Source organism: Lichenostomus cassidix, chromosome 1 (assembly GCF_008360975.1).
Source record: "Lichenostomus cassidix isolate B80296 chromosome 1, HeHo_3.0, whole genome shotgun sequence".
NCBI classification, from domain to species: Eukaryota; Metazoa; Chordata; class Aves; order Passeriformes; family Meliphagidae; genus Lichenostomus; species Lichenostomus cassidix.
The window spans coordinates 80024518-80044294 of record NC_139479.1 but is presented as its reverse complement, the minus strand read 5'-3'; the positions used below and the strand labels follow the sequence as shown (position 1 = coordinate 80044294).

General features: G+C 38.1%; 1 protein-coding gene across 4 annotated transcripts in view; it reads right to left on the bottom strand.

The window, feature by feature from the left end:
* Positions 1-19777, bottom strand: part of GRM5 (glutamate metabotropic receptor 5) — a 236228-nt gene that overhangs the window by 119900 nt on the left and 96551 nt on the right. For all 4 annotated transcript variants that reach the window (XM_085065342.1, XM_085065359.1, XM_085065334.1 and 1 more), the window contains one exon: positions 12605-12854. In XM_085065342.1, coding sequence (XP_084921468.1) covers positions 12605-12854 — 250 coding nt within the window. The remainder of the gene's footprint in view (positions 1-12604; positions 12855-19777) is intronic.

The following is a 19777-nucleotide window of genomic DNA, read 5'->3' as shown; positions in this document are numbered from 1 at the left end:
CCTCGTAATCAAGTGGAAATATTCTGTGTTTGGTAGGCTCATCTGTCCCTTGGCACATCTAACTGATAGCTCCTTTTTCAGGTAAAAAGGCAGCAGAAGATGTCAGAACCTGCCTCTGAACACAGAGAGAAGCTGGAGAGGTATGCAGGAATGTGAATTTACTATGCCATTTCTGGGAAAAAAAGGATTCAACGTGAAGAATTTCCTTTCCTGAACATGAATCATCCCTACCATTGAGTAGATGCCCACCATAGACCTACCCCTCTTTTAAAGAAGAGGTGTCTGTTAAATCTGTTCCCCACTTCACATCTGTCCACCCACCTGAACAACAATGACATCTCTGTTTCCCCAAAAAGCCAATATTCCCAAGAGAGTGATACATTAGTGAAGATTTTGTCTTCCCTGATTCTCAGCACACAGTGGATGTTAGGGTGTATTCACCCCAAATCCTCAGAAGAGTACAATATTCCTTATCTTGGCCTGAAACACTCTGTGCACAATGCCTACACCTCACTACTGGTTATTGGAGTGAGCTCAGACCAATTTAACACTGCTCTTATTTCAGATGAATCTTGAGCTTCTCCATCAGTGCTATAAAATGGTCAGATGAAACCCTATTTAAATTAAAAATGAAATTAAGTTATAAAACCCTTGTTGCTTATTTTGAAGAGTGATTATCTCTTTTTCTCTGATATGTACGACTTGAGGTTCAGACAACACTCACCTCAGAGAATAAACAAGTATAGTACCTGAGTTTAGAATAGGGATCACTCTTAAAGAAATGTAACAGTCACCACCTGCTATAGAAAGCCTCAAATAAAAACCAAAAACTGTTTCCTTGCCTGGGATCTATGTTCTGACCCTGAGCAATTCAGAAGGAAGATATTAGTTTTCAACTGGTCGGTTGGAAACACCTTGACTGCTTTTCTGTGGGGGGAATTTCTGCACCTCCCAACTGAATTATTTCAGTTGAACAAGATGCAGGCTCTGGGGTACCTAAACTATTTCTCTGTTGTAGTTCTCAGGGTGCTCCTTTGACCCTATTGTTTTCAGCTGGGAGAGAGGAGTTAATGTTTTGTTAGAGTGTGAGTCATTTACTCTTCTGGTTACAAGCACACAACGAGAATGTAACAGCAAACTGCCACAGAGCTTCTGCCTGACTGTAGGTGAAACTGGCATATTAAATTCAATGTAGTGCAAAATAACAGGGGACATGATTAGAAAATACTAATTACCTTTACCCAGCCGTTATACTGGGAGATTCCCCATGACAAGAACTTATGGAGCAGCAAGAAGTAATTAGATTTCTGATGGAGCAATTGCTGCACAAGTAATTAGGCTGTCTATTTTCTTATTGCTAGATAATATCAGTTATATATCTTATAATAAAAAGAAATAGAAATGCACATAAAGGTTCTGAAAAATACAGCTAAGAGACGACAGCTTCAGAAGCAGTTCTGTCTTTGATTTTTCTTCTTAAAGGCTGAAACAAATTGTGCATTCATTAATGTCTTTCTGTTAAAGTGATTTCAAGTAATGAGCTATCAAGAAAACCAGGCAAACAACATGCAGTTGTCATTTTGGTTTCTGGACATTCCCTTCTATGCAAGAGCTTCTGGCTATTTATATGAATATCTGGTGTCAAATTAAGCAACTAAATAAATCTTTTTTGCATACAACTTTTTTTTAAAGCCCCATAAAATCTCTATTAAATGTAAAACTAACACTAATCCCTCTATTTTGTGAGAGTCATCCTCTTTAACATATTGCTGAGGTGACACTACATTATAGTACAGTTTTCATAACATCTGAAATGCTCAGATGTAATCAGATTTTGGGTGGTTATCACGCATTTTTTTTTGTTCAGGTAGCATCCAAGTGATACATATTTGGCTATGAAAAGTGAGCTAATTTAGCCAAGGCCTGAAACCTTTGAGCACTTGAAGAGTTTCAGAAATGATTCAAACAGAAATATGATCAACTTACTTTATTTTAACTCCTAGGATACAAGAAATAATGTCCCTTTTGGTACGCATTAGTAGGATTATATTAAAAATCATACCAGCCAATCATATTTCAGAAGAGCCAGCATGCAAGATTAACATTGGTTTGGGCATATCAGCACTTCAAGACACAGAATGCTTAAGAATATACCAGTTAAAATGTATTAAATAACTATGTTTTATAACTATACTTTTTCCCAGGATAGAGATGATTTACTCATTACAATTCAGCCAGCCTTCACCTCCATTGTCACTAATAAACATGAATAAAGGCTGAACAGTATGACCCCATGGCAAATATAGATTTTATTTTATTAACTTTAACTTTTTAATTAAAATGCTGTTCCTTTAATCAATTCTGTTTTGCGTGTTTCTAATATGAAATTGATCAACCAAATTCAGCTTTGGCTTTATTCCTTGAGGAACTATGTGGCTTTTCTATCTAGTCTTCTTCAAAGAAGACAAAATTCAACTTGGGCTTTATTCCTTGAGATACTACTTGGTTTTTCTATCTGGTCTTCTTGAAAGCAATACATTCTTGCCAAGATTTATAATGTCTTTTCAAGCCAGGAGTGGATTAAATCCCACCAGAATGTGGCCTAGTGAGTTTTGGTACTTCATTCACCTTATCAGTTGCCTTCAGTCTTAACCTCTGGAGAGACAATGCCTTCACTGGAAACTATGAATTCAGCCATAGTGAGGGAGAAATGTGCTGCTGTGTGTGCTTTGTCACTTTAATAGAGTAATAGAAAAATGAATTACACCACAAGTTTACAAACGAGAAGTTTTCATTACTCCAAGTAATATTCTTCCATAGTCACTCACCAGTGTTAGCGAGATGGGATGGTCTGTATAAATCTCTGATGTGCAGGCAATGTTTTTATATTCAGATCTTCTGGTAGTTTTAAGTACAACTAAATAATCTCAAATGTGAAGTTGCAGAAAGAATCTGTCTGCCTTTCTGAGACCCACTGTTCTCTACTCAAAAAATGGAACACGTGTGAAAGTAGTTGTGAAGCTGGGACAACTGAACAATAATTGTCCAAGTTGTCCAGTATTTCTCCCCCTTTATCTGCCACACACTTTTGTACTGTTCACCAACACAAAGGATCTCTGTAACTAAGAAACTAAGATGTGAACAGAATTGATGGCACCTTTGCCAAGAGAAGAGAGAGTTCCTGGACCCCATGATGTGGAGCAGATGCCCTTTATCAGGACACAGCAACATAAGGCTACAAATCCTTAGGTCTTCCCTTTTCACAAATACCTTCTCTGTATACAGATGTGTATGTGGTTTGTGTGTGTGCAGTGAGTCACTAGTCCTAGGATGAGACTCTGGGATGATGCAGACAAATCAGAAAAAGAAAGAGTTAAAAAGAAGTAATGGGAAATATTGCACCCACATTCTACAGAGAAAGACAACAGAGAGGAAACTGATCTTAAATGTTTACCAGTACCTTACAGCAAACCTCTGTTTGGCTCAGTCTTAATCTTAAAGGACCAGAAACAGGATTGGGTTTTTTTAATAAAGACCATTTTAAGCTCACTTAACTTCTTTAATCAAATTTCTATAGCTTTTCTAAAGATCAGAAAATCTTAAGCATAATACTAATATTCATCATGTTCCAACTACCTTTAAATTTTTCCATGCATACATACTGGATCAGATTTTTAGTCTTAGTTTTGATGTTTTAAAAATTATATTTTACCGTGTAGCCTGCAGAGAATTGTGGAATAACAATGCTGGGGTTTAAGATTTTAATTTATTTTTGCCTCTTGAACTTATGTTTTTGAGAAGAAGGCATCTAATCTTTTTTCAGGCTTGACTAGAAAATATTTTCGTTGTTTCAAGGGTATTTTGGATTCCTTTTCTTAGAATCGGAAGAGTCTCTTTCATTCTCAAAATAGGCACACATCAGAAAATTCTCTGTGATCACTGCCTATCACTCTCAGAAGACATATTTGAAGAGAACAGTCTCAAGTCAGCCACCCATAGACTTCTCCCATTCTGAATTTTAATAAGCTGTGGGATAAAGTACAGTTTCTAAGTCAAATATAAAATCTCTTGTGTGAGAACAGAGAGGCACCCACAAATGCACAAAATTTCCCAGCAATGACTCTGCCTTGCTTTCATGCAGAATTGCAAGCACAGGTCTGTTGGCAATATGGAGTTATTTTTGAGATTGCCGCACTGCCTATTTTTCAACCGTGTAGGTCATCTCATGAATTTGTCATTTTGCAATGAAAATAAACCTTATATAATTCTTCAGGATTGTTTGACATCTCTTTTTCTGTACTTTGCCTCGTGCCTCATTTCCACTGGGATAATAGAGATCTCATGTTATTCCAAAGTGTAAAACATATTTTCTGTTCATACTGAAAGTTGTCAAAGCAGAACAAGGGTAAGCATAATTCTTCAAATATAGAACTTGTAGTCTTAGAAACTGTTTCCTTTGTTCCCATGGATAGGACAAAAAGCAATGGTCTTGAAAGAATTGTAGGTATGACATTAGGAAGGGTATAAGGAGTAGTTAAGTTCAGAAAGCAGTTGCCTGAGAAGGCTGTGTAATTTTTGTCTTTTAAAGATTTTAAGCATATCTATCCAAAGACGGATCAAGCACCAATAGGTAGAGGTGAACAAGTGCAGAAGTAAAAGGCATGAAGGACCTCCTGAGCCACTGTCTTTTTTCTACAGTGCTGAGGCAAAACTCTATTCAAATGGAGACTAACAAAGCTACTCTCCCTTGGCTGTTGAAGCCAGTTGAAGATGAGAAGGAGTAGATCCTTCAGGAAGGAAATAATTTGACTGGAACCACATGATTTGGCATGTCACAAAAAGGTTGGTGGGAAGGGATGCCATCCAGCAGGAATTTGACAGATTTGAGAGGAGGACCCCTGTGAAGATCAACAAGGGCAAGTGCAAGGGACAATCCCAAACACAAGTACAGGCAGGGCAGAGAATGGATTTAGAGCAGCCCTGAGGACAAGAACTTGGGGTTGTTGGATGAGAAGCTCAACAGGATCCAGCAATGTGGCCTCCCAGCCCAGAAAGTCAAACCTGTCTTGGGCTGCATTAAAAGAAGTGCGGCAAGGATGCATGAATAAACACACTGAAGGAAGTGATTCTTCCTGTCTACTCTGCTCTCATGAGACCTTGGAGTGCTGCTTTTCCCTCTGGGGTCCCAACATAAGAAGGGTGTGTACCTGCTAGAGGGAGTCCTGAGGAGGGCCACAACGATGACCACAAGGGCTTCCTTTAGAAAGACACCAAGAATTCTCCAGGAGAGCTTTGCTCCATCCTGGCCTGGTGTCATTTTTTGCCATTCATTTGCTGCTGACCACTTCCAGAAACAACAATTGGTTTGGTGGACCTTTGATAGGATCTGACAGAGTATTTTGTAATGCTCTGTTTTCAGATGTGTAGAAGGTGTGCTTATTTGCCAACATGCGCACTTGGAAATTTTTCATCATTTGCTTGATGCCATGTCACACATCCCTCTCTTCTGGCCCCAAGAAATATATATCATTCCTGAAGGAGCAAAAGGAAGACCTTCTTCCAAATAAGTGTAGAGCTTACTCCCATCCCCCAGTACCTGATCTATGTTAGTGACTGTGAAACTGGACTGCAAGGTGCAATATTTATTAGAAAAAGCTCAGATAGATTCCAAGGGGAAAAAACCAAATGGATTTTAAAGGCACAGAAAAAAGTTTAAAAAGTCAGGCAGACTGATTTGCTTTCAGTGTATGTTTGCCTCACTTGTCTCCTCAAAATCCTCAAGCATAGCTTGTGGAGTCTGAACCACAGAAAGGAAATTATCATTTCTTCACTCATTACACACAGCCTTGACCAAGCACTTCACTGTTTCCATCTGCAGCAGGGCACCACTGCTATTGCTCACCCTGAGGGTCTCTGAGCCATGAGGCTGCAACAAATGAAGACCACAAAGCTTCTGTTCAAAACCAAGTGATTCTTTACCCTCCAGTCTGCTTTATTTCTAGACTCTGATATAGGAGAGAAGACATTTTTCCACTTCCCTAATCTCTTTCAGAGCTCTAGGAAAGCAAAACTTTGTTTTACTGCTGAGTTCCTGGGGGGTTTTTTGAGTAGAAATGAAGATTCTACTTAATGCCGCTATTTACAGTGCATTTAATCACTATATATACAATGATAGCTGCTTCTTTGTGCTACACATTGATGCCTGAAGAAGAGAACAGAGATAAATAAACGCGTGGGCAGCAGACAGTTGTCTGTGAAGAAACAGGATTCAGGTGAGGCTGCACCAGACTCCTGCCTACTGTGAATTGAAGAAAAAGGATCAGACTGTTCATACAGGCGGGGGTTGCACAATTGTACCCTGAAAGTACTTTTTCACCTGCTTATTTTGTCCCTGGAGGAGAGATGTGCACATTTATATTACATTTATCTTCTACAGTTTTGTCAAAGATTATGCAGTAAGAATTATTCTAGATAGAAGAATTTTGTCTGATTAATACTCCCTGAAGCAGCAGAAATGACCAAAAATGAATTTAGGGGTTATTTCAGGTCTACAAAATTTCATATTCTAATTTATTTTACAAGAACTTCTTCATCAGTTGGACTTGTACAAAGATAGAAAAAGGCATGTCAACCCACACCACACAACAGTTTCAGGATGGAAATCACTACATCCTCTGCAGTGAGATCTTTCTTCATCCAACAGACACTTTTTAAAATCTCACAAAAGATTTCTTTTTAAACCATTGAAAAGATATCATTTCCCTCAGATCGTCTATCTTGCTTTAATTTTCCTTCAGGTATAGTTGCCCTTTTTAGTTGCTAACCAGATTTCCTTCATATATATTACTGAATTTCCTATCAGCCAAATTACTTTGGGGACTTCCTGGAACTAATGCTTCTCCACATTTTATTCTCCCTCCTTATCCTCACCTCTACTACTTACCTTCTACTTAGCTCATTTGCTGCAACATCTCTTAGAATCAATAACAATTTCCTCCAATCCATCTCCTCAGGAGCCAAACAGATATCTTATCAGGAGAGGTGATTTGGGATAGAAAATATCTGTGCTGTTCTGAGAAGAATGGGCACTGCTTCAGTGGTCCTTCTGCCCTCTTGCAGAGCCTCATTTGAACTGCTTGTGCTCATCACACTGCTAGAAGTGGTGCTCTGCCCACCTTCATCTGGACATGCTCTGCAGCCATGGCATGCTTCAGAGACACAGTCTGAGGCATCCTGAGACACAGACTTTCACATATCACAGAACAGAGTGAATCCTGAAAATGCAGGATGTGGTTCGTCATCGCAAGGACATCACAGCTTGCAGTCTTCAGGTCCTGCCTGTACTTCAAAGAATATGGAAACTCTGTGGGATGCCCTGCAGCTCTAGATTTCCCATTCCTTTGCTACAGATATTGTAGCCAAGTCACAGTTTTATATTATTTCTGTAAATTCTTGACTGAGATAAGTATCTAAGAGCAATGTAGAGATTAAGTCAGACTGAAATTTTGACTATGTTTCTTCAGTTGAACACCCGAAAATCAGAGCAAGTACTAGCATCTAAGGACATATTTCCATCTCTGATAATTTTTTTTATCTGTTGTATATAATTTTGTCATTTAATACAACAGAAAGAATGGATAATCTTAATCAACTCTTTTTAAATCAGATATGATAGTGAATACAGTAGTAAATCTGGCACACCATATGCATACATGAACATATGAAACAAATGGAAGTCCCAGTAATTTCCTGAAGGTGAGTACTGCCTATGGAATGTCATTTGGAAGCTGGAGACATTGAGAAAGCCATTTTCATCTCTACATACCTCTACTTTCCCTTTAGAATTATAGAATCATTAAGGTTGAAAAAGACCCTAAAGATTATCAAGTCCAACTGTTCACCACTAAACCATATCCCCAAGTGCCACATGCAGACACATTTTGAACACTTCCAGGGATGGTGATTTCACCACTTTCCTGAGCAGCTTGTTCCAATCCCTAACCATTCCAATGCCCTTGTCTTTTCCCTTCTCCTCTCCTTTAGGCAGGAAAAGTCTAATTGTCTTGCACTTGGAATCACAAATTCTTTGCAAAATTTCTGTCTTTGCTCTCTGGGTTTGTGCAATCCCAACTGCTGTCACCAACACCATGCCAAGTCCCACCTCAAAAATTTTAGTTGACATAAGAAAAAGTAATTGAAGAAAGCAAACAAACAATGTAACTATTCAGTGCTGTGGTAGAGTTTTCTGAACCTACTTGTTTTACTTCAGACAGATTTAGTCAATACTCATAATTTCTATTGCAGCTAACAATGCTCTTATTTTTTTATGAAAAATAATGTGACCTAGCACTAAATTACCTAGTCATTCTGAGACATGTTTTGGAATCCCTGCAGATGAAAGGCATCAAATAAAATTATTATTGTAGATAATTACCACAGGCATTTTGTCCAGAGATCAGAAACTAGGAGTCAAGAGGAGCAGGATGAGGGTGAACATACAAAAAAGAAAATTTCAGCTTTTGGGTCTGAATATTACATAAAATGAGGAACAGCTGAAAATCATATACAACCAAACTGGTTTTATCTATACAAGTAATACTCCATAGTTCCTTCTGAAATAAAAAAAATATTCTGTTATGTAAATGAATTTATCTGTAAGGGTATCTCCTGGCATATGATCTGTGGATGACAGAAGTAGTGAAGACAAACAGATGAAGTCTGGTGTCCATATCTCAAGTTGAATGATGGTTAAGTTAAAATAACATTTTTTTCACACTTGAAAATCAGCACACTCACCTTTATATTTGCAGTTAAGTCTAATTCCTCAAGATGCATGGGGTAAATATTTGCTAAGCATTTAAAATGTTTTCCATTACTCTAAAAGCTCTGGAATTCTACAATCACTAATGACACACCACCTTTCATATCTGTCACAGGCAGACAACGCAGTTTCAGAAACTGCATAGTAGGTCAGGAGTGGAGTGTTTATTGAAAGATATCTTTTTCCTCCCCTTGGGGCTGTATAAGGTAATTTATCTGATATGCACTCTTATTGTCCAATCCATTCTCTGTTTATCTGAGCATAAGACAGATGCTGTGAGAAATCCATAGCTTCTAAAAATCCCAATATTTTTCAAGGCTTGAGATTGAAAATACCAAGGGTGAATCCAAATTAAAAATGGAACAAAAAGGAAAGCTAAGAGGAAGTGGAAATGTTGATTTCTTGTGGTTTCCCATAAAACTGCTGTGTGGCTTTGTGACTTTATTTCTTTCTGTGCATTTGGAAAAGAAACAAAATAATTCTCCACTTTACAAAGCCAGAGGGAAGCATTTGTGGGGGAACAAAAAAGTATTCATTTGTAGATGGAGTTTTTCTTGTGAGACTGTTGCTTTCCAGTGACAGGCACCCTCACTACACTTGGAATGTCCTTTTATAACCTTCTCAGCTGAATGGGCAGCCCAGAGCAACTCCAGGATCAGATGATGAATGAAAGTATAAATCTTATCCTGGTCCATTTTCCTGCATAGCTTTGTAAGAAAAATTAATTTCATGAGCTTCTTTAATTTCAGATCTAACTCTTTCCCCTTAGAGCACTCTGAACCATCTGTTCTCAAAAATCTTACCTACTGTCTTTTCCCCCTATAAATAAGTTACAAAAAGGTCCCCAACATAATCTGCTTGTAAGAGATCTGGGTTTGTCCTGGCATCACATCCATCCCAGGTCAGTGCCTTACACTGTTCTCTACAGAACCAACCAACAAACCTAGCTCTGGACCAACAGTAAAATATTCCCAGACAACAGAGCCAAACAGTCAAAATCAAGAGAGCACACAGCACATCAAAGGCCTGGAAAATAGAGCTTTGAATCCCAACAGGAACTGAAGTGATCACTGGACAATGATATTATTGTTTTACATCCCATCTATGTCAAGAAGGCTTCTGGCAAGTTCTATTTTTTCTTTTCCTTATTAATTTTCTTTTCTTTTTGCCTCTGCCTCAAAGCCTAGAGATTAGCCCATGGTGGAAGGAGAACATTTTTGTAAGAACATTTTTATGGAACATAGCCACTCCACAACTTCCCACACGGTACACATGATTCTTGCTGCGTGGCAGAAACATAAAACACTGCTCTACTGACTAAGGGCAGCTTAAAGCCAAACAAAAGTCCTCAGCCGGAAAAACTAGTTAGTTCTTTGTTTGTTTGCTTTTTTAAATTTTTCCCTGTCTTATAGCTGATTTTGATAACAAACTGGAAACAAATCTATTGAAAAATACGAGATGCTCCAAGACCCTTGGGATCTCTGAAGTACAGAGCCATATGTAAAGAGGCTATATTTCTCCAGCTATCCTTGTCTGATGCAGCTATAGGAAAGCTTTGGTTGGGGGAGGGTAAGTGCCATTAGTTCTCATATGTCCCCAGCAGGTACTGGCTGGGGACCTATCAACCTATATCTGAGTAGCCATTTCTCAGCCATTATTTTGGAATATCTGATAATAAATTTAAAGGATAGAAAAAAAAAAATCCATACACTTTTCTTTCTCTTTCTTTATAAACGCTTCCAGTTCTTGCTACATTTTTCACAATTAAATTGTGCAGTACTGCCACAGGCATGGACACACAAAAAATGTTCTGATAGAATTAGGGAATTTTTGTTTCAATTTGGAAGACTTTACGGTTTAGGCTTCTAAGAGAAGCTATCACTTCCAATTTAATCAATGGAAGTCATACACTGAATAACAACTTTCTTATAATTACTCATGACAACTCCCACTGGAGCTGGAAACAGGTATTTTTCACAAAGGACCAAACACAACAAACAAAACAAATAAAAACCCCAAGCAAAGTCTCAAAGCATGTTGTCTCTAGACCTTGTTTTTTTGAAGAGTTAATCTGAATTGCTCTACTCTTATTCACAATCAGCAGTTCCTGAAGTTCTTATTCATAAAAGCCCTCAGAGAGCTAAATTTAGAACTGCTGTATATAAATCCCATACAAAATTATGTATAGTTTGGAGTCTGGAGTAGTTAAGGGTCAACATATTTTTAAAAACAATGCTTATGTGCTTCTAAATTTGGATACTGCTGCAGAGCATTGACAATTTCTACTAATTAGGATAGAAGATAGCAAATGTCCTATGGCACCAGACTCAGCTAGAGATAGTGGGGGTGGCATTTGCTCCAATCTACTCTAAGCAACTTACAAGTAGGCTTTTCCACCAAAGCCAGTTGTCAGACAGTCTTTGTACAAGTCCTTTTCTCAATCATGATTTCTCTGAGCTACTTGAAACATTCACATTGCAAACAAGGAACCTAAGAAGGTCCTATTTTGCTCAATTAACTGTAGAGAGAATCCTGACAGCTACATGAAAGTGTCTAAATTGCAGACATCTAAAAAGGTTTAGGTGAATCTCAATCTCACCTTGAGGACTGCGGTCCCTTTGGGTCACAGTCCAGAAAAGGACCAAGATATTCCATGGAAGACTCTACAGATAAAAGGTATTTGAAAAGAAGGGTGGAGACAGTTGCCATAAACTGGAGAAAGAACTAAGAAATTCACATCCGAAAATACTGAAATTCAGGCTGATGCCAAAGAGTAAGGGCAAAGGCGAATCACCATTGTTGCCTGTTTACCTTCTCCCCTTTGCCCAAGAGGTAAAGGCAGCTGTGTGCAACTGGGCAGCTGGGAACAGAGGCTGGTGTCCTACCAGCTGGACAGACTCAGCCTCCCTGCTGCCAAGACAGTCCTTGCAGGTTTCCCCGGAAGTCTCAGCGTGACTTCTGGTTTCTCCATCGTTTTACTTGTGTTCCTGTAGGTTTCATGCCTGGGACAACACCAGGTCATCCTTCTAATAATGCACTGGAAATGCAGTCTGTTACATTAGTAGATGCCTGGTACACTTGACTTTGTGTTCAATACATCATTTTTCCTATCTTCTTTAGGATCCACTTGTTGAACAAAGGGCAAATGCAAAGATCCCTTTAGGTTTATGTCAATAACTTTTCCTTCTCTGCTTATGAGCCCAGAATGTTTTCCTGCTGGGTGAAAACACACAAAGTGACTTCTTCCTTTGGTATCTAGGAAAGGAAATACTAATATCACTGAGCTAAGAAAAATGATTACCTATATATTACTCTCAGGACAGTATGCACATCAGCACAGTGGCTCAGGAAGGAAAGGTGATAGTTAATAAACTTTGTTTTGGGAAGTTCTATTTTGGGTACACCCTGAGGCCACATCAGCAATTCTTAACACAGAGTTACTCAAATGAGACATAGCTTCAGGCTGTATATGTACATGATGCATTTTAAATTGCAGTGAACAAAATGGGTGATATTGATCAAAGATTTATGTGCCACCTTTCCCTTACACAATGCTGTTAAGGTAGGCCAAGCAGTTTTGTGTTTTCCTGTCACATCACGAGAATGATGCATGTCTTTGTAGAATTTGTATCACTATGACACAGCTGGCATTACTTCCTTTCCTTTAGACATGCACAGCTACAGAAGAGGCCATGAGTCTGCGCTTTATGTATACTTGACTGGAGTTCTTTTTTTGCCATGCTGACTAAAAAAGGCTGGCTATAACTGCACAGTATTACTCACCTGCCTAGCAGCAAAAACTCTCCAGCGAGTCCCAGGCGCCTCATAGCCATCAGGAGGCCTCTGACAGTCATGCCTTCACAGAAGCAGGCTACCACTCTTGCCTTGGGCAGGTGGCTCCGAAGCTTTCGCAGCAGCTTGTCAAAGCTCTGCTCACCAGCGTTGCTGTAGATCTTGTAGGAATGTGCAATGCAGATCCCTTCCTTGGCTGCCATATCTTTGAAAGCTTCCATTCCACTTTCACCGTAGTTTCCTAAATACAAGCAGAAACACAAATGCATGTATTAAAATCTGCAGCAGCTTTTCTTCCTTTGGAAACATCAAATATTTTAAAGAATATGTTACATATCCGCACAGAGATCACTGTACCAATCTTAACAATATCACTTTAATTTTTTAATTAATCCACTTTTCAAGACAAGATCACCAAATTTTCCTAGAAAACTCACTTCTCTTCAGGAGCCTGCATCTCTGCTAAAACCAAAGCCTGTTGTGTACCTCACTACCTGTGAGGATCTGGTCCTCAACTTGTACAACAATGTGTGTACAAATGGCAATCTCTTCTGATTCTCTTAAGCTGACTAAATGTGGCCAAGTGCTCTGTGATTTACTTCAGTAAATTAAAAAAAATATATGTTGAGAATAATTTTTAGGTGTAATATTTTAAGTATATGGGAAAAAAAAGTCCATAACATCACCCAATTCATAATGCAATCTGAAAAGCAGCATTATTTTAGTGGTAGAGAAAGGTAAAACTTATTTTCTTGAAGGCAAAATTTCTACTGGAGGATGAATGACAAAGTTGAGGATTAGCATTACATAGATCACAAGACCACAGATGAACTGAATGTGCTTTGGTGTCTTTCTGGGTTTTATTCTGTTTGTTTTGAATTAAATTTCTATGGGTAGGAATAACTTCATATTTTCTTCCAATCTCTTCTTCCTCTATGGGAATAAACTGGTAATAGATATTAACAGATAGATACTTTTTTTTTTCTTTATTCTGTCTCACCACAGAAACTTTCTTCATTGCCAAGCCTACATGAAAGTCACAGTGCTTAAACAGTGGATGTACTGATACCACTGACAGTCATCCTTACCAGGATTGTGTGTCTGGCTCCCTGTGCTCCTCCATCTGGCTGTTGAAAGCTGTTTCATGTCTCATTTAAATAAGAAGGCCTCTGAGGCAGGAAATCTTTCTCAAAAATAATGTCTTAATCCCTCCATAATATTCCACAGAAATACAATCAGTTAGTTAATTAATAAAACTGTGAGTGTTAAAGTGAGATAGTTGCAAGAAACTGCTGATTCCTCACAAATCTGTTAGCTTGCAAATGGAAGAATCTGTAAGAAAAATGCCCTCTCTTACCAGCAGAGTTGCAAGTACACAGGAGCACTGACAGTAAAAATGTATGTGAAGCAATGAGGATGAGACGTGGATTTGGATTGCCATCTGTTTTTTTTTTTTAAATTTTGGAGCCATCCAGCATTCAGCTTGCCTGCCTGGGGAGTCATCCCCACCTCTCTGGTGCTACAGCTCAGAGGCTCTGTTACACTCAGCACTGAACGTGAACATAAAAACAGTCCTCAGTTTTAGGATCTTACCATGTAAATAGTTAAAGGAGGCAACGAACAGAAGGCAGGAAATAATATTATCTTCCTTTCTCATCAGGAATGAATCACTGAGGCCTTGAGACCACCAAATTTCCAAAGTTTCCAGATTTCCAACCAGAATAGCAAGCTGGATGCAGGTCTCTCTACCTAAAGGGACTTTCATTGTCCTCCTTGCTGTGATTAGGCGAAATGGAAACCAGATTACTATGCAAATTGTGTCTAGACAAAAATGTCATTGGATTTTTACACTCAGTTGTTGCAGTGCTTCCTGGGAGTAGTAAATCAGTTGTCCAGCACTTCCCCGTGTGTCATGCCTTAGGGCAAACTGTTTCCTGTGGTACATGAGCATCAAGTGATTCCCATGGGATGCTGAAACAGTTCAGCTAGAGGTCAAAACCATGGTGTCTCACGAAATATGTATTATAGCTGCCAAAGTTAGTCTGAAGAAAAAATGGGTGTCAGTCACATTTAACTCCCAGAAGATTCTGAGGCCTTCTAAAATAAAATTAGGCTGTCTGATGTGAAACACACTACTTTGTCTATAATTATTCTCTCTTAGGTCATTCTGGACCAACATTAAATGGTCTCTTTCACTTTTGCTAACAGAAAATAAAAAGGACAAGGAAATATTGTCAATTTGCTATAGAAGATGAAAGTTTGAGGAAAAACTGTATATCTCAATATGGTGGTTTTAGCTTTTACCTGTCTGGTCCTATCCCCAGTCCTGCCGGTGGGCGAGTGAGTGAGTGGCTGTGTGGTGCTTCTTTGCTGGCTGGGGTTCAATTATGACAGTCAAAGAGATTGAAATTCTGAAGATCTCATCCTCTGAAAATTCTCAGTGGAAAATTCCCAGCCAGGTCTAGGTGACTTACAGAATTGCATATGTTATATGTTCCACGTACTGCAGTCTTTGTTAGAACTGAAACTGTTATCATGAGGCTTGCTATAAAGCCAAGAATAGGTTTAATTACAGTACTGAAAAATAGAAGGTCTTTCAGTGAACATGAAGTTCATTAACTCTTTTCCAATAAAGTCTGCTCTAGCACAAACACCATAGTTTCATCAAGTATCACGATGGGGAGATTTTGTGAAACCATACAGAAAGTTATGTGTCATACAAAATCATAGGAAACATGTTAAACTACCAGGGGTACTTAGGAAAATGTTAAGTTCTTAACATTTGGAAGAAAATACATTTTGGCAATCCAAATCTGAGAGTGACTGTGCTCTCCAACTGAGAAAACTGCAGCTCTATGACATGAACTTAAGGGAGATTTGATGAAAACGGAAAGCAGCTTTGCTTCAAGACACTCATACAAATACACCAGTGGTGTTCTTGCCTTGCTGATTAAACTCTATGCAATTAATTATTCATAGTGAATTCTCCTGTTGTGCAAGTGGTTTGATGAGGTATGTATATTTAGTTTGAGCTATACTGTGGGGATAATGAACACTCCTTGATGGAAAAAGAAAATATTTTCTGTCAAATTCTTTGCACCCCATATTAGGATAAATTTGCTCAGGGCTCTCTTTCTTTCTGAATAAAACATGTATGTGCACAAACATATGCATGTAGCTTTGAAGGAATGAGTGTGGGGAAAGCAGGTAAGCTACATTCTATCATTTCCTTGAGGATGAGCTGTGAGGTTTACAGTGGAAGAGGATCTCCATGCTTTCTGTATGGAGCTGGCCTCCTTAAGGACATGTGATACTTGGGTATACCCACAGCAGTACTACCAAAACTGCTACAGCCACAGCAAGGGTCCAACAATGGGGCAGCTCCCACTGTTCAGCCAGGTCTATGACAAAGAAAGAAGGATATAGGGACTTCGGGATTTGCACAAATGGATGTACAAGGGTGATGTCTTATACAGTTTCACTTCCATGTTGGAAAACACAGATTTCCAGCAAAACTTGTGCTAGTTGAGCAGGCCTGAACAAAGCCTCAGCATAGTCAAGCCTCAGTAAAAATCCTAGCAAGCTGTTGTGAGAAGCTAATACCTGGGAACCACAGCTGTACTTCTGAGCTGTGAGAAGAATATCATGGGAAAGAATAGAAAGTCAAGAGTGTTATGAGAAAGAATTAGGGAGTCACCAGGAGGATCCCTGAATATGTGAGAACAAACTGCAGATACGTGTAGCTATAATTAGAAACATCTGTAACAGTATATAAGTTTCTCGTTTGGTGAAATAAAAGGGAGCTTGCTTTATGACTTATATTAAGTAGTGTGAGTTCTCTCTTGCCGTTCGTCACTTCCAAGTAAAAATGAATTCAGAACTCATAAGCCGGAAACAAACCAACATCCTTCTCTGAGTCCCCTGAGAAGAAAGTTGCCTACATCCTGGGTATTTATCCATGTAGCTATTTTGTTTCCACTTCTAAATCAAAGGAAAACTCCAAAGTAAATGTTAAACAGAAGGGAGGGATTGATTTACTCTTGTTTGCCTCGTTCCAGTCCAGCAGAAAAGACTCAGCAAACAGCACAAGCTGGAGCTCAAGTATGGTCAATTTATATTCAGCTCCTCTTGCCCCACCAAATTCCATGTCCATTTCAGTGTTTGGAACACAGCACCTCTATACTGCAACAGGTTCTGCCAGAGGAGCTATCACAGTTTTTACGTGGATGCTCCTGTCCTCTTGAAACTTTGTCTGCAGTGCTGTAATCAGAGCTATTAGCAGTAGATGGCTTTTGTAAATGTGTCCTCTTGGCAACAATTGGCGGCTGTGTTCTTTTAAAATACCAGCCTGGATCCTGCGTGTTGCCTACCTGAAAGTCTGGCCCTAAGCCCAGTCAAAAGCTACTCCCATATGTTTCTGCATGTTTTTTCTTTAAAAAAAAAAAAACAAAAAAAACAACCATTACATCATCATGCAAAAGACTTACCCCTCTTCAGAGTTGGAATTTTGTTCAAAACTCAAGCATATGTCTCCCCACCTACAGTCTAACTATAACAATCTGTTGGTTCCACTTCCCATGAATCAGTACTAGAAACTATTAAGAAGCTTAAAAAGAACAGATTGTGCTTTTTTTCCGATGAAGCTTAATATAGTACAGCACATAATAATACTTCAATCTGATAGAAAAGGGTCAGGCAAACTGCAGGCAGCTCTTACTTCCCCTCCTGCCCAGCAATTGAGCCAATTAAACTACCTAACCATAAACCATTAAGATCTTATGTGCATTACACAGCAAAACAACACTTTAATTCTTAAAATAATTAACAAAATGTACAGACATCTGCTGTATCACATTAAAGGTTATCAATAGGAGATGAAAAGTCTTTACTGCCAAATGGAAGAATGAAATATGTTCTCTCCTGCCAAGGAATTTTTGGGATGTCAGACATTGCTTTTTGAATAAAAGAGGGTTTTTTATCAATAGATGTAAATGCAAATTGATATCAGAGAGTTGTTTAGTTTAAGAAAGTTTCAGTGACCGTAGATGAGCATCAGACTTCAGGAGAGATTTAAGATGTGGGATTGTTTCTGGCAGGTCACAGTGAAAATTCACAAAGCAAAAGAAGAGGAGCCTCGAGTGAAACAGAAGAAATGCATTATGTCATTCATTAGGCTGGTGATAATCCAACCTGTCACAATGCATACTTATTTAAGCAGAAATGGTCTCATTATTTTTCTAGACAAGGAAGAGCAAACCAGAATAATATTCTATTCTGTATGTGAGCCACAGACAAGAAGTCAAGGCAGGTTAAAATTTGCAAAATATGTTTTGCAAGAAATAAAGGAAATACAGAGTTTCATTTTCTGCTAGTTGCCGTTTGCACCAAAAGGATGAACTTTGCCAGAAATATATTTTAAAAAAAGGTATTGCTTTGGAAAATTTTGAAAATGCATGTGGGAGTAATAGAAGATATTTATGAAGGCAACATGTTGGTTGGTTACCAGGATGATCCTCCCAAAAGTTGAGAATATGGGGGTGTTTCCCAAACGGAAATGTTAGAGGTGTCTTTGCTGGTTATAATTAAAATTAATCATGGAAAAACACCAATAGTACCTGTTACTACCTACTAGATATTTTCCACATTTAACTCTTGTGACTATGACTCTTTTAAAGCACGTCACTACTAAGAATAGGGGCATAATACCAAGACTTTCGAGCAGCTGGAGCAGCCACATGCCACTGACACAACATGATCAAAATCACAGCCTTCTGTGTAGTTATGTCTGCAAATAGAACAGGACAATAGAGTGTTATTTTATTCTAAGAGTACAAACCAAATGAAATCAAAACACATATGCTTGAAATTCTGGAGTTATCTATGCGGGTTAAGAAAAATAAAAGAAAACCCAACTTCTTTTTATCTGATCCAAATACTTTATTTAAATGGTTTTTTAAAGGAGATTTCAGTTTCTATATTAATTATATATGTGTAAAACAATAAAAAATAAAATTAAAAGTTTGTTTTGAAAGTAACCCCTCAAAAACAACTTCAGCACAGACAGTCTCCAAGTGCTTTGAAGGACACGGTCTGGCATCTAAGACCTCATGGGGGACTTAACCACTGATGGCTGCAGCTAGAACACCATCCTTAGCTGTCCATATGATAGTAGAGAATAATGTATATCTTTTCTTATGTTAATCTTCTCTGTTCAAACTGAAAGTTCCTCAAACAGCATTTATCTATTGTCAAGTACTCATAAAAGTCAGACCCAAAAGGATTGCCTGTGTCTGCAGTGGCTTGGTAAATTCAGATACGACTTGAACTACTACTAAGTTCAAGATGTGTCAGTATAAAGAAATGTAAGTTACCATGATATCATAAAAGCTGTAAGGTCAATTTCCTTTTCTGTGAACAGTTTTGAGGTTTTCAGTTTTCTATATTTGAGGACATGAAATGTTTGCAGGATAAGAAAAATGTTAGCTAATCAACTCCCTTCCCCCCTTTTAATCTTCCTAAAATTTAATCCACTGAAATAATGTGTGGAAATGACAATATTTAATTTAGGTATTGATGATTTTATGATTTAATATAAGCCTCATATTACTTTCTGCAATGAAAAATAAATTCAACTATGTATTTTGGATCAGGAAACTATTTTTATTTCTAAAATAACTAGCTAAAATATTTGGACATTTAAAAGTAAATTTAACATGTTTAATTGGGAAATTAATTAACTCTTTTCTGTGAGGTTTTTAAATTTTAGCTACTAGTATTTTCTGAGTAGTAGGTCTCATCCAAAGGCATTTAGATCAGCTCTATTCATAAGGTATTTGTTTCACTAACCAATCTTTAAATTATTTTAGAGAAGTAACATACAATATACTCCAAACATAACCGCACTTAATTAACTTAAGCAAATCTGTTCATTATCTCCTCATCTGAGAGAGCACATAAGTATCAGTTTGATATCAAAGTCTCTTCCCTCTCATCTTCTCTGAGATACTTTGAAATAATGAATTAATTTCTCAGGATAATGGTGACCTAGTTTCACAGTTTAATGCACCCCACTTTTATTTATTTTTAAATTATCACCTCATAACTTTAAAAGAGAAGCTCATTTAAACATTGCTGTTATGTGAGCAAAGGGAACAGTGTGGAAAC